Source organism: Pagrus major, chromosome 7, assembly GCF_040436345.1.
Source record: "Pagrus major chromosome 7, Pma_NU_1.0".
Lineage (NCBI taxonomy): Eukaryota > Metazoa > Chordata > Actinopteri > Spariformes > Sparidae > Pagrus > Pagrus major.
The window spans coordinates 33,361,674-33,374,018 of NC_133221.1; the positions used below are offsets into that span (position 1 = coordinate 33,361,674).

Genomic DNA, 12,345 nt, shown 5'->3' on the forward strand with positions numbered 1-12,345 from the left:
CTGTGAATATACAGAGTTTCCTGGATTGTAGTTACTGGCAAGTTTTTAATTGATGGAGGCTTTTTGCTTGTTAGGCGAGAGCTGCAATTAGGGGTCTTGTCTGTTTTCTCCTCTGTCCCTTCATCATTGTCTTGGGTTTCAAAGATGCAGTCATCTTCGATTATTGATATCGTCCAGCTTGAGATGGGACATGAGGAGCGCTGAGATAGTGAGTAAAGAAAATAATAACCAAAAACAGCAAAAAGCTTTCATAGCTTGATTTCAAGCTCGCCAGCGGCAGCAGTGTGTGGCAGCATATGAGTTGGAGGGATGCGAATGAGAGGGGAGCTGTATTTAAAAGGACCACTATGTGGTAAGAATAACTGGTTGGTGTGTGACTGATTGATAACAATGATCCCATTGGCAGCTCTCAGCTGGCTACAGCCAGACTTCTGTGTCCTGCATAAACTAATGCTAAGCTTCATTTGTAAGACAAGACAACATTACACTATATATTTCATTATTCTAGCCACTAGCCACTGCCACTTATTCTAGCCACTGCCACGTGTGAACTAGCCACTAGTTCACATGTGTCTTTAACGACTCTGTAAGGACACTCCCACACAGGGTTTAAAAGTCTGCAACTGCCCTCCAGTTAGTTAGAACTGAAGAAGCCTCTTGGATGAGAGGTGAAATGTCTTTAAGAAAATGAAACACATTCAGTTGCCTATGACATTTCACTTACGATATAGCAGCAGTCCAACTGAACAGTATTTCTTTTAGCTACTCTTCGCTCCTCTGAGTTGTGGTAACATTGAACATGTTGACTTGACTGTGATGTTGGAATAATTGGAAAAATTACTTCCCGACCGTAAAGCAATATTTTAGAGGAAACAGCTTGTTGAACTTGCTGAAATGATCTCAGCAATAAAATACAACACATTATCTTTGGAGCGTTCGTGTCATTTCCACAATAAGGGCTGATGAAGCTAATTAAATCAACAAAGTTGGATGAATGACTTTCCAGGTCAGGAAATGAAAGCATCCAAGTGGCATGTGAATGCCACCTGGTTATGTATGAGGAAAAAACAATAGTGCAAGCCCTCCTAGAACCCATAGAGATTAAATTGCTGTGCCTGAAGTTAGAAAAACACGATTTACCAGGGAAGTCTATCAGATCTGGCTGGGTGATTTTCAGCTAAACTGAAATCGCCCAAAAGGGATGCACATGGCTTGCTGCTGTGACTGATTTGACCATGGTATTCAATCTTGAAAATGTATAAAGTTTAATAAATTATTGAAAAAAATGCTAAATGATATTAATAATAATCTTTGTTTTGTGGCTAAAGGAGGGCAGTGCCCTCTATTGGTCAACTGCTCCTGCACATGAAGTAAGATTTTTCACACTTGTATGCATACCTAAGTAGTACCTAATAAGCTGTAAATACTGGAGATAGAGGGAGAGAGAGAGGCTGAGCAAGTCCTGTCTTGCTTCTTGGCTCCTTACATGCATTGCCTTACATACATTCCTATTTAAATGTAATTTGGGGGCACTGAGGCTGATGTATTTTTTGTCTTTGGGTGCCAAAACCTTGAGCTACAGACTGTGACTGTTAAATTCTGGTTTAAATACTTAAGAGCAAGTCAAGTGAAATTCATGAAGCCATTTTTAGATACATTTGGCTTAAAGCTATGTCTATACTAATTTTTAACAGATAAACTATAGTCATACAGACTTTCATGCCACATCCATTCATGCCACTGAATGATAAGGTTATTTTATATTCTATGTCAACCAATCCAATAAAATGAGCAAGCATACATACTGAAACCATGTTATACAGTTTGTATTACCAACATGCATTGCAGACAGTTAATCTCACCTCCAAACCTTACTCAAACCACCAAAAAAAATGTGTACATGTCTCAGAATAGGCTCATTTGACCACAACACTGGCAACAGTTCTCACTCAGAAAGCCTACACTAGCAACAGGGAGCATTACATCAAGTATTATCTTTGCAATCTGAATGGCTTTTCAAACAAATAAATATTTAATTATAAAATAAGAAAAATAACATTTTCACGTTTCATTTCAACATGTTTTGTAAATCACTCATACTGTACAGTACTGTTGTGTGTACTAGTTATCCCCCTCTTAAAGCTATGGTCTACAATCTGAGAAAGATTTGAAAAAAGCATACCCCCCACACACACACCCCTTCCCTCTGTGCTCCTTAATCCCTCCTTAATCTCTTGTTTATGACAGATAAGACACACAAATACACACATCGTAACGCGTATATGATAATCCATCATATTGATTTAGCAAAGGCTTCGTTGAAAACAAATGGACAAGACCAGGAGGAGGGTTAGCAAAAAAGCTGAGTAGTGACTGGGCAAGAGGTTGTTATGGAGAAATAAATCCGGACAGGATGAATGAAACCCCAACGTGAAGCGGAGGGTTTCATTCATCCATTCATTCATCTTACTTGCATTACTTGCTGCTTCATTTAGCTGCCACGAGCAAATAAATAGGCCGATTTGGTGTAAACATGATAGCAATTTTAGCTTACAATGCTAACATAGAGGCTAACGTCTCCGTCGAACAAGTAAACAAGTGTTGACAATACTGCAGAGACAGAAATTGTTTCCACGCCGTCTAATAACACAGAAAAAAAACTAACGGCAGCTTTCGCAGTCATAAACCAGCATCGGCATAAAAGTTATCTGTGTCACCACATCCACAATAAGACGAAAGATTACCTGTTCAACAAAAACTCTGCTGTATCAGCATCGCTTTTCAGGTCCATATCTTCATGAAGCTTTCACCACTGTTCAAACGGCCCAATGTTTACTCGGGTTTGAGCCCTCTTTATGCCAGATCTCCGCTTTGTGTCTGTGTGTCTGTGTCTTAATGCATTTTGTGTGAAGCAAATTAAAAATGATTCACAGTTTGAGCCACGTAGAATTCTGTTTTGCTGACTGTGAAAAGTTTTGGTCATATGATTTCATTTCTGATCAATGCATGTTAGCAATCGAAAAAAAACAAAAAAACTTTTTTTTTAAATGCTCAGTAATTTTCTCAAACAGCTGGCGATAGCACTTTTTAACAAACTCATGTGGTATACTAGTGTGTACTTCCAGCAGAGATAAAAACGTATGTAGGCCTATATAGCATGAATACTGAGTCATATTAATCTACAGTGTGTGTTCATTGTAATGACACTCAGTGCAGCAGTTAGGCTGGGTTGCACCAACAAGTTTTAATTTAATCTAAGATTAGTTCTAATTGAGTCTAGTACAACTAGGTTTAAAATGAGTAAATCCAGATTTAAGTTAAGCAGAGCTCTGTTGCACCATTAAAAATAATCTCTGCTTAGTAAAGCAAAGTTTAATTATGTAAACCAAAGTTAAACAGTTTAATCAATGTGAAGATACTACCCAAATTAAAAGAAATTATATGAATAAAATCAATTTGTGTGTTGTGGGGACCTAGTAAGTATAAAGGAGGGGGAAAAAATGTTAACTTACAGCTGCTCTCTATTTCTTAATAAAAATGTCATGTTGTTTGCAAGATAGATAGAAGGATAGATTACTTTATTAATCCACAAGGGAAATTGCTGTCACAGAGCTGGGGGCTAACCCTCTACCCTAACACAAAGGAACAACTAAACCTAATTGAAACAAAGTCACAAAAACTGGACTACCACATCAGATCGTCAGCCAGAGCATTATCCCTGCCAAAGATATGTCCGACAACCACACTGAAAGCCTGCACATGCAAACTCCAATTCCTCAAGCATCTACTTTTGTTACGCATTCTATCCAAAAAAACGATGGGGTTATGATCCTTATAAACGATCACAGGAACACTAGAGGAGCTGATATAAACTTGGAAATGCTCCAACGCCATAACAAGCTCCAATGCTTCCTTTTCGATCATCAGATACCATTTCTGGTGACAGTTTAACTTCTTCGAAAAGTAAGAAATTGGGTGCTCAACCCCATCAGAGTCCTCTTGGAGGAGGACAGCACCCACACCGGTGTCACTTGTATTGACAGCTAACTTAAATGGCAGGTCATAACGAGGTGCGGAAAGGACACTGAAAGGACTTGTTTCAGTTTCAGTTGCCTACGATACAGCACCTAGATTTACCATGACCTGGATGACTGAGGACCTTCATCAACATTCTCTTATATTGTTTTTCATCTGTTCTTTTCCTCCTCTTCCTTCCTAAATCCATCCCTTTTTGTATTTGTTTTGCTTCTTCTGCGCAGTAACATACACTCTTTCAAGAGCAATGTTTCCTCCTAATCAGTGACTATTTGCTTATGTGTTTGCATGTTTGTGTGTGTACCTGTTTTGTTCATGTCTGTACAATGAGTGTTTATTTCATCCTATTTGTATGTGGACAACCCGTTTTCTTATCATTCAGTTCTTCTCACTCTTTGTCTTTCAGGTCCCTGTCTGTTCACTTCTTCCTACTCCTCCCTATCCACACTGTCACCTGTCGGACCTGACTCACCCCTAAAATGCTTTGCTAAAGCTGGTAAAATGGAACCAAATCAACTGTTCAATGGATTTGGTCCCCTTCAACCAGCTGTAGCTGTGCATTGATCACTCCAAAACACACATGTTGAGGGACAAATAACTTGACCAAAAAGAAAGACTTGGGTTTACTCGGTGAAAAACAGCTTTAAAATTTTACATTGGAACTACATTAGCTTCGGCACCAAAACAACTGAAATGAGACACAGCTTGCATCAGTTACAGTCTGGATTCATCTCTATTACACAGATTTCCCAAAAGACATCAAAGTCATTTGTGAAAGATGAACAAAACAAGCTAGGTAAGTAATTATAGATACTGTATTCTGTTGAATTCCTACTTTGGTGTGTACTGTTACAATTGCATTGACCTTCAGAGATTGTATTTCTAGTTTTCTGCATTAAATGTGTGTTTTGCCCAAGAATTGCGCGTGTGCAAAAAGGTAATATCTTGAAGAGGTATTGATTGTAAGATCAGACACTGTGTTAGAAAAGTAGTAGTGCATGTGTTTGTGCACATATATGTATGTGTGTGTCTTAGATTCCCGATGCACGTCTGATCAATAAAGCCCCGTCCTGAAGTACACATAATCGGTGAAGTGGTCTTTCCTTTTTTTTTTACCTCAAAATTTACACATATGTCTTGGTAGTTATATGAAATGATGAAAGTTTAACATATTTTAGTTTGGGTAAACCCAACAGTAATTTATAAAAAATACTGTAACACAAAATAACACCTTTTTTGGGGTGGTTTTCTACCTAGGTATTCGATTAGGTTAATACATTAAATGTGTCAATTTTGACCAAGAGATTTTAAGTGTGGAATAAGAGTGTGGGTGGAAAAGAGGGACTGAGGAAAATGAAAGGAAGGAAGAAATGGGCATATGAATACATTAAAATGGAGATGAAGCAGAAATGTGGGCATTCCCAAACTGATCTGTCTCTTCCCACAGGGACACAGGGGCTAGACCCCATCTTTCTCATGCTCCTCTCATCCTACAACTCTCTTTTTTCAATCCTTCATCCTGTTTTCTTCTGCCTTCTCCCCAGTCACTATATTGCCCGCTATGCATGGCTCTGGAGGCGTGACAGATGTTTTAACGTGGCTGTGATTCCTTATCACCACTCAGCTGAAAGCTCCATTTGCCTTGGTCCACTGTGATAGATGGAAGGCCGTGGCTGAGTGGAGAGGAGCGCTATGCTAACGAATGGGAGAGCAGGCATTTTGGAGGCTGAGTGAGTGTTAGGAGAAGGGCGTCACGATAAAGATGAAATACACTGCTGGAAATGGTAGTTGTGGTCATTTTCTGTTCTTCATGTCCCGAGTGTGATGAACAAGCAAGTAAATTTAGGAGGGGGAGTGGTGTGTATGCAATTACACCAGGATGAATCAGTGTTTGTCAAGACCAGGAGTGCTGCTGCAGACATGGAGAATGTACATGTTACAAATAAACTTGCAAATAAACAAACAGACAGAATTTGTTATTAGAAACTTGGTGTGTTTACAACCAGTTAAGTCTGTGAGATTATTAAAATTCAGTAGCATCACACCTTCTCAACGTTCCAAAGCAAGTGAAGAGAAGGAAAAACAAGTAAAGGGCAGAACTGATCCATCAAAGCATCATACCTCAACTTGTGAACCAGGGGTGCATTAGAAACACAATGAAATTGCTCTACAATGCTTCTGAAATATAGGACACGCCTTCTATTAAATTCTGTGAAAAATACTTAGGCTAATAGAAGGCTATAAAATAGGAATCATCTGCTATAAATCCAAAGAATATATATCGGGAGTATTATTGATCTAATTAGCATTTCATACATCGACCATAGCTTACTAGTAAGAAATCTGAAAGTTATGGCTTGTCAACATATTCAGATAAATAATAATAATTCAAAATTATTGAAGGTAACTTGATAATCCTTGGTGTTTAATTTGTACATAACTAATATGAAGGTTTATAAAACAAGCAACAAAAACTCTGATGTCTTATCAGACAATATCAAATAACTCACATGTAGGACATGAGCAGGTCATATGATGTGCATATGATAACGCTGCCCTTTACTGTGCATCAATTTAGTCATCACCCTATTGACACCGAAGAGCAAGGAGTAATGTGCCAAGTCACATAAAACAATGGGAGACATTTTAATATTGAAATTGAAATGGAGATTACAGGGATCATAAAAGGAAGTGGGTGAGTGCAACCTACTCTGTGTGTGTGTGTGTGTGTGTGTGTGTGTGTGTGTGTGTGTGTGTGTGTGTGTGTGTGTGTGTGTAAAGACATCATTCACACTGCATTGATGTTTGACCACATTCATCAGCACTGGCTGACATGGAACTTTAGAGGATGGAGGGCTCCTTTTCTGAACTTTTTGCCTGTGATTTCTCTCCTACTCTTCTTGCCGCTGATGCAGTGGATTATGAACATGTTGCCCCACCACCACAGCGAATAGGCTGGATGGTGGAGGTGGGAGCCCAGAGACACTGCTGTTGCAGGGAAAAGCAGCTCCGGAGGATGAATGACCTCGAGAAGAGCAGCAGAGCACAAAAAAGTGGTGTATTTATCCATGCAGTCGCAGCTCATAAATTGCTGCAAACAGGGCAGTTCACAACTTCTTATTGGAATTTTCCAGTCCACCTTAAAAGTGGCATATCGCCTATAGATGCCGTTGTTCAGTCATTCTCAAGACAGTTCATGGACTGAAAAACTTAATAAATATGGGGAAAAAAGTTATAAAAGTCAGGATTATCAAACCATGTGATGTCCCCTGTCATATTGGAGTATTGGTTTCTTGAGACTTTTTAATACTGAGCAGGTAGAACCACAGCAAATAGGTAGAAATTAGACTGAAAATCAGTTTACCATGAGCAAGGACAATAAAGAAAAATGCTAGAGTTAACATGATCAAAACTTAAGATTGTAAACCAATCACAGACCGTGTCATTGTATAATTCATTGTCATTTCATCGTCCCCATATTTATTACGTTTTTGAGTGCATTAACTGGCTTGAAAATGTCTGAACAGCGCAGTATGCCACTTTAAAGGTGGACTGGAAAATCCCAATAAGAAGCTGTGAATTGGATGCTAACTTCAGCGTCGTCTATTGCAGTGCGGTGGAAATCTCTGCATGTGTCTTGCCAGTTTCAAATAAGTCTTTTATTTATATTAGCATATGGTTCCAGTGCGGCCATGGGGTCGATTCATGGACTTACAATCACTGCATGATTCTGGTTTTTCAGGCTTTCTTTCACACTGAACTGTTGGTGGGTGAATTTGCTGCACGATTATCAAGTGCAACACACGAAGAAGTCAATCCGTTTTGTGTGATGCAAAAGGGATTGACTTCTTCGTGTCAAACTAAATATCAAAATCAAGTTCAGCCCATGACCAAGGGTCCGTGTATCTTTTGGTCATTGGAATTTCCCTTCATGAATGGGAATTAAAAAACAAAAAACGACTGGTTTATTTGATTTTCGTTTTGAAACACAAAAACAAAAATTGAATTACGCTGAATTTTTCTTTTATTTTCATTTTCTATTTCATATATCAAAAATAAATTCACTAGTCAGCAGGAACGAAAAAACCAACCAAAAACAACCATTTATTCATATTCTCGCACCGGAAGCTGTCATTTAGGCTACAACAAAGCGCGAATGAGCAAAATGTCTTTGGAGCCGTACTCAGAAATGATTTTAGACATGGCAAAACAAGGCCTGTCATCATCCGAAATCTCTGCGCGCATTTCAGTAGAAAGCGGGGGCAGGAGAGGATTTTCAGCTCGAAATGTGAGAAGATTCTGTGCTGAAAACGGCGTAAATTTGATGGGATTGCCCGAGGAACATCTGGAGTTGGAGGTGGCAAAAGCCATAGCCGAGGTATGAAAGACTATCTGATCTTTTCTTCTTTGATATGTGTGTGCGTGGGAAAAGAAGTGAATTCTTGTCCCCACATTGACATTTTTTATCGTCACTATAGCCTGATCTACACAACAGTAAACAGATTCCGTAAAACACTTGCAAATCCCATGCCGCCCCCATTTTACGTATTCTCCCAATGACCAAACATATCGGCATGATTTTGGAATGTTAAAATGATGTTTGTTTTTTTCTAGACGGGACCAACTTTTGGCAGAAGAATGATGAAGGGGTATCTCGCCATTAAAGGGGTTCATGCTGCTGAGACACGTATAGGATCAGTGCTCAGAACTATGCACCAACCTTACCATGAAGCAAGACGCCAGGTAGGTTTTACACTTGGCAAATTCAAGATGATTCAGGTAGCGCCGTGGTCACTTCCATGACAACCACATACATTTGTTTTCAACTTGAGAAATCAATTCATGGATCAGCGGATTATTATAGCCTAGGTGTTATGATGTGTGTATTTGTGTAAACAGAGACGTTGGTGTAAACCAGGGATCAGCTGGTTAAGGGGCGCGTCTCTGTGGCCGTAGTAGGTTACAATAACAAATGCTTTTATTTTGAAAATAGAAATATGTTGTCTTCCGTTAGTGTAGCGTTTAGAGTTAAGTTGCTACAAAAGAATATTATGGTTGCTACTGTAGGTAACAAATGTAGCCTATTATTTTCCTCCTCGTCCTTTCATGTCGCCGATGTTGTTTTTCTTCCTTGTAACAGTGTTTACTGTTTTATGACCAGTAGCCTTTTTTTTAAGAAAGTGAGAAGTGGGAGGGGCTAGTTATCAGCCCATTTAGAGTATAGGACTATGTCGTTGAGGATGGCGTTGTAGGAAATGTTTCTATGGAATTGTTACATTATTTTCGTGTCTTCTTTTAGGGTGCCCGCAATCTCAACCCCATACCATACCAAGCAGACTACATGGGACAGAAGATTCATATGGACCAGAATGAAAAGTTAGCGATGTATGGGGTCACACATGTTGTAGCCATTGATGGCTTCAGCAAAAAGGTTGTTGGTCATTCCACAATGCCCATAAAAAACAACCTAGTCATCTATGAAGATGTTTTCAGGTAATAGCCTGTAATTTGTGGACACTTAAAGCAGTATTCTGTCATTTATGCAAGACAGTGGTTGCTGGCCAATATATCAATATGGTATCAAGATTGTGATATGACACTATATGATATGTGATTTTGGACGTCCTACTTGAAAGGAAAGGCTGCATATACTAATCCCATATAAATGACAGACTCTTCATTTAAACTGGCATTGAAATAGTATCCTACATGTACACAAGTGTGACAAAATGCTGACTGCTTAACATTTACTTTGTTATGACTGAATCATTATATTTTACAGAGAATAACTGATTTGGAATGGCTACATTTGAAAAGCTTTGCACAAATTAAAATCAAGTTTTTCATCCAATAGGCCTGCAGTAGTTGCTAATGGGATGTGGGACCAGGTGCGCGTGGATCATGGAAAGGAATTCTATTTGACACTCTTCATGCAGGAGCTGCTGTCATCTCATCGCTATGATCAGGAGAGAAGACCTTACCTACAAACTCCATCCACAAGGGTACAGTTCAGTAGTTTCTATGGTTGCTTCACCAACACACACTGCATGCCCATTGAAGCTATTTATTGTTAATATTTTGTGTTGTTAGGTATTTAGATACTATTATGTTTGTTTCAGCATCATGCTATCTTTTTAATTTTCTTCAGAATTGCTATGCTTTCCAACTTCTACGATAAGCAGAACACTTTTCTGGAAGGTCTACATATTTTTAATTTAACCATTGGAATAAATTAATAACAAGTTTTTGCCTCACATTCAGAATCACACAGTTGAACGAATCTGGCCTGAGGTCAATAATCGTGTCAACTACCCCCTGAAGACAGCCCTTCTGCAGTTGGTAGATCAGGAAGAACTGGACATGGATGACAGCCTTGTCAGATACTGGCCGTGTCCAAATTCAGGGGCTGCAGCCCAGGAAGGGCGCATTTGAAGGCCAATTACGTCACAACGCTGCGCGAAGGCTGTCCAAATTCGAAGGCTGCGCCACATGCAGCCCACAAATGCAGCCTTCCCCACCCTCGTTTAGGAGGACGCACCGCTACTATCCTTCGCGGCCTCACATATCCCAAGATCCTTTGCGCACCGCTGCTCAGTCCCGAAACAGAAGAGGAAGCAAGAGAAAATGGCGACATCAAGTGGCGCAGACATGACATTTAAATTTAAGTAATGGGTTTATACTCGGTTTTTACTCATTTGAACATCCAACGCCAGATATGTTAAACTTCAAGGGACTATAAAACCTCCAAAGTTTAACTTTCAGTTAAAATACGTGAAGCTGGTAATGCTATGGTAAATATAGTTGTTATTCACCAATGGGTTCATGTTTATTTTGTAATGTTGATAATTCAATTCAGATTTGACACATTGTACACACACAAATAAATGTACACGTTTGATAGATTTGAACCAAAACAGACTTTAATGCATGAACACCTGGTGACGCAACCAGGAAATACTCCGAAGGCTAGACCGTCCCATTTAACAACGGTGGATGTGGCCTTCAAGGTCTGTCCGAAGGCCGCGGCCTTCGTGGACCGCTAAGGCCGCGGCCTTGAAGGCTGCAGCCCCTGAATTTGGACACAGCCACTGTGTGTCCTGCCTGACTGGTCAGCTGTGCCAGATTGGTCTTACAAGAGTGGTGGAGTCTTGGAATGCTCATCGAATTCCAGGTGAAATAAATCAGTATTGCAAACATTAAAATAATTACAACAGGCACACATAAGTCTCAAGGTCAACAGTATGTTCTTTATTTTACAGGTAAAGGTACACCAAATAACTTGGCTGGCAGTGGGTGTCCCAAAAAAATCCCACAGGAGCTGTTGCCTCATTCAGTTGAAGCAGCAGACCTCTACAGACAACAGCTGGGGTCCTCACTGACACCACAATCTACCTTTGGAGTAGATCCATTTTCCACAGAACAAGACAAAGTACTGGCTGAGAATCAGTTTGCAGACACATATTCTGACATTTCTGAATTGTTCTCTCAAGCAGTCAACAATGATTTCACACCATACAAAGAAGCACTTCTCTTTCTTATAAACACAACTCGGCGCAATGTGTAAAAACACCATTTGCTGTATTAGAACTCAAAGAATGTAAACAAGCAGAACAACTGGTAGCAGTGAACTCTGACTCAATCTTTCATAATTAAAACAACTCAAATATCTGCCTGTTTCTGAGTAAATTACTCATCTTCTTCAAAAAGTGACCTGAGAACAGAAAATACCTCAGACAGGCCATTAACTTCAAACATGCTGTTGCCTTCAGCATTTCCCCTGCATTTTGCGCAACTGTCTGAGGTCTCCTGCCACTGTTCCAGGCAAGTCTTGCAGCCAATGATGCTTTGGCAACACTGTGTGAACACCGGCTCCCCGATGCAAGTGTTTCCCCAGTCAAATATTCTTGGTGTATTGGATGAGCGTTATATTTTTACACAACTTTGATGATTATAAAAAATGTCTGATATATTACAAAAGATGAAGTGGCTGGCATACAGCTGACGTTGGTTAGATAATGTAAAAAATGAATGTTTATTTGTAAATCTTACATTGTGGCACACACCATATAAAATAGATCCATTGGATACTTACTCAAGCAAATAACACAGGAGAACCCCTGCTTAATGGTTTGCAGCTGGGAACGAGTCAGGGTCACTCTTTGAGCTGCAGCCAGACTGGTGAGCTCCCTGATTGCTGAAGTGACATCCGGGAGACTCTGAGATGCAAGTACGAGGTCTTCAATTTTCTCTGTGACCTCTGTAATGCCTCCAACATCTTCATCTTTTCGGCTGCTACACAGGGATAAAACA

The 12,345-nt window shown here is 39.7% G+C and overlaps 1 protein-coding gene across 1 annotated transcript; it reads left to right on the forward strand.

Moving 5' to 3' along the window:
• The first annotated feature begins 8,236 nt into the window (after positions 1 to 8,236).
• Positions 8,237 to 11,617, forward strand: LOC140999732 (uncharacterized). The gene is made up of 7 exons (XM_073470252.1): positions 8,237 to 8,413; positions 8,650 to 8,778; positions 9,335 to 9,528; positions 9,890 to 10,037; positions 10,297 to 10,424; positions 11,121 to 11,206; positions 11,295 to 11,617. The coding sequence occupies exons 1-7, from the start codon at positions 8,237 to 8,239 to the stop codon at positions 11,597 to 11,599; spliced, it is 1,167 nt and encodes a 388-aa protein (XP_073326353.1). The 3' UTR covers positions 11,600 to 11,617.
• Positions 11,618 to 12,345: the final 728 nt, after the last annotated feature.

Bases quoted from the DNA above. Each gene is read 5' to 3' on its own strand.
- LOC140999732 (XM_073470252.1), top strand. From the start codon at position 8,237: ATGGCAAAACAAGGCCTGTCATCATCCGAAATCTCTGCGCGCATTTCA. The intron at 8,779-9,334 runs GTAGGTTTTACA...GTCTTCTTTTAG, and splicing joins ACCATGAAGCAAGACGCCAG to GGTGCCCGCAATCTCAACCC. The intron at 11,207-11,294 runs GTGAAATAAATC...TTTATTTTACAG, and splicing joins GAATGCTCATCGAATTCCAG to GTAAAGGTACACCAAATAAC.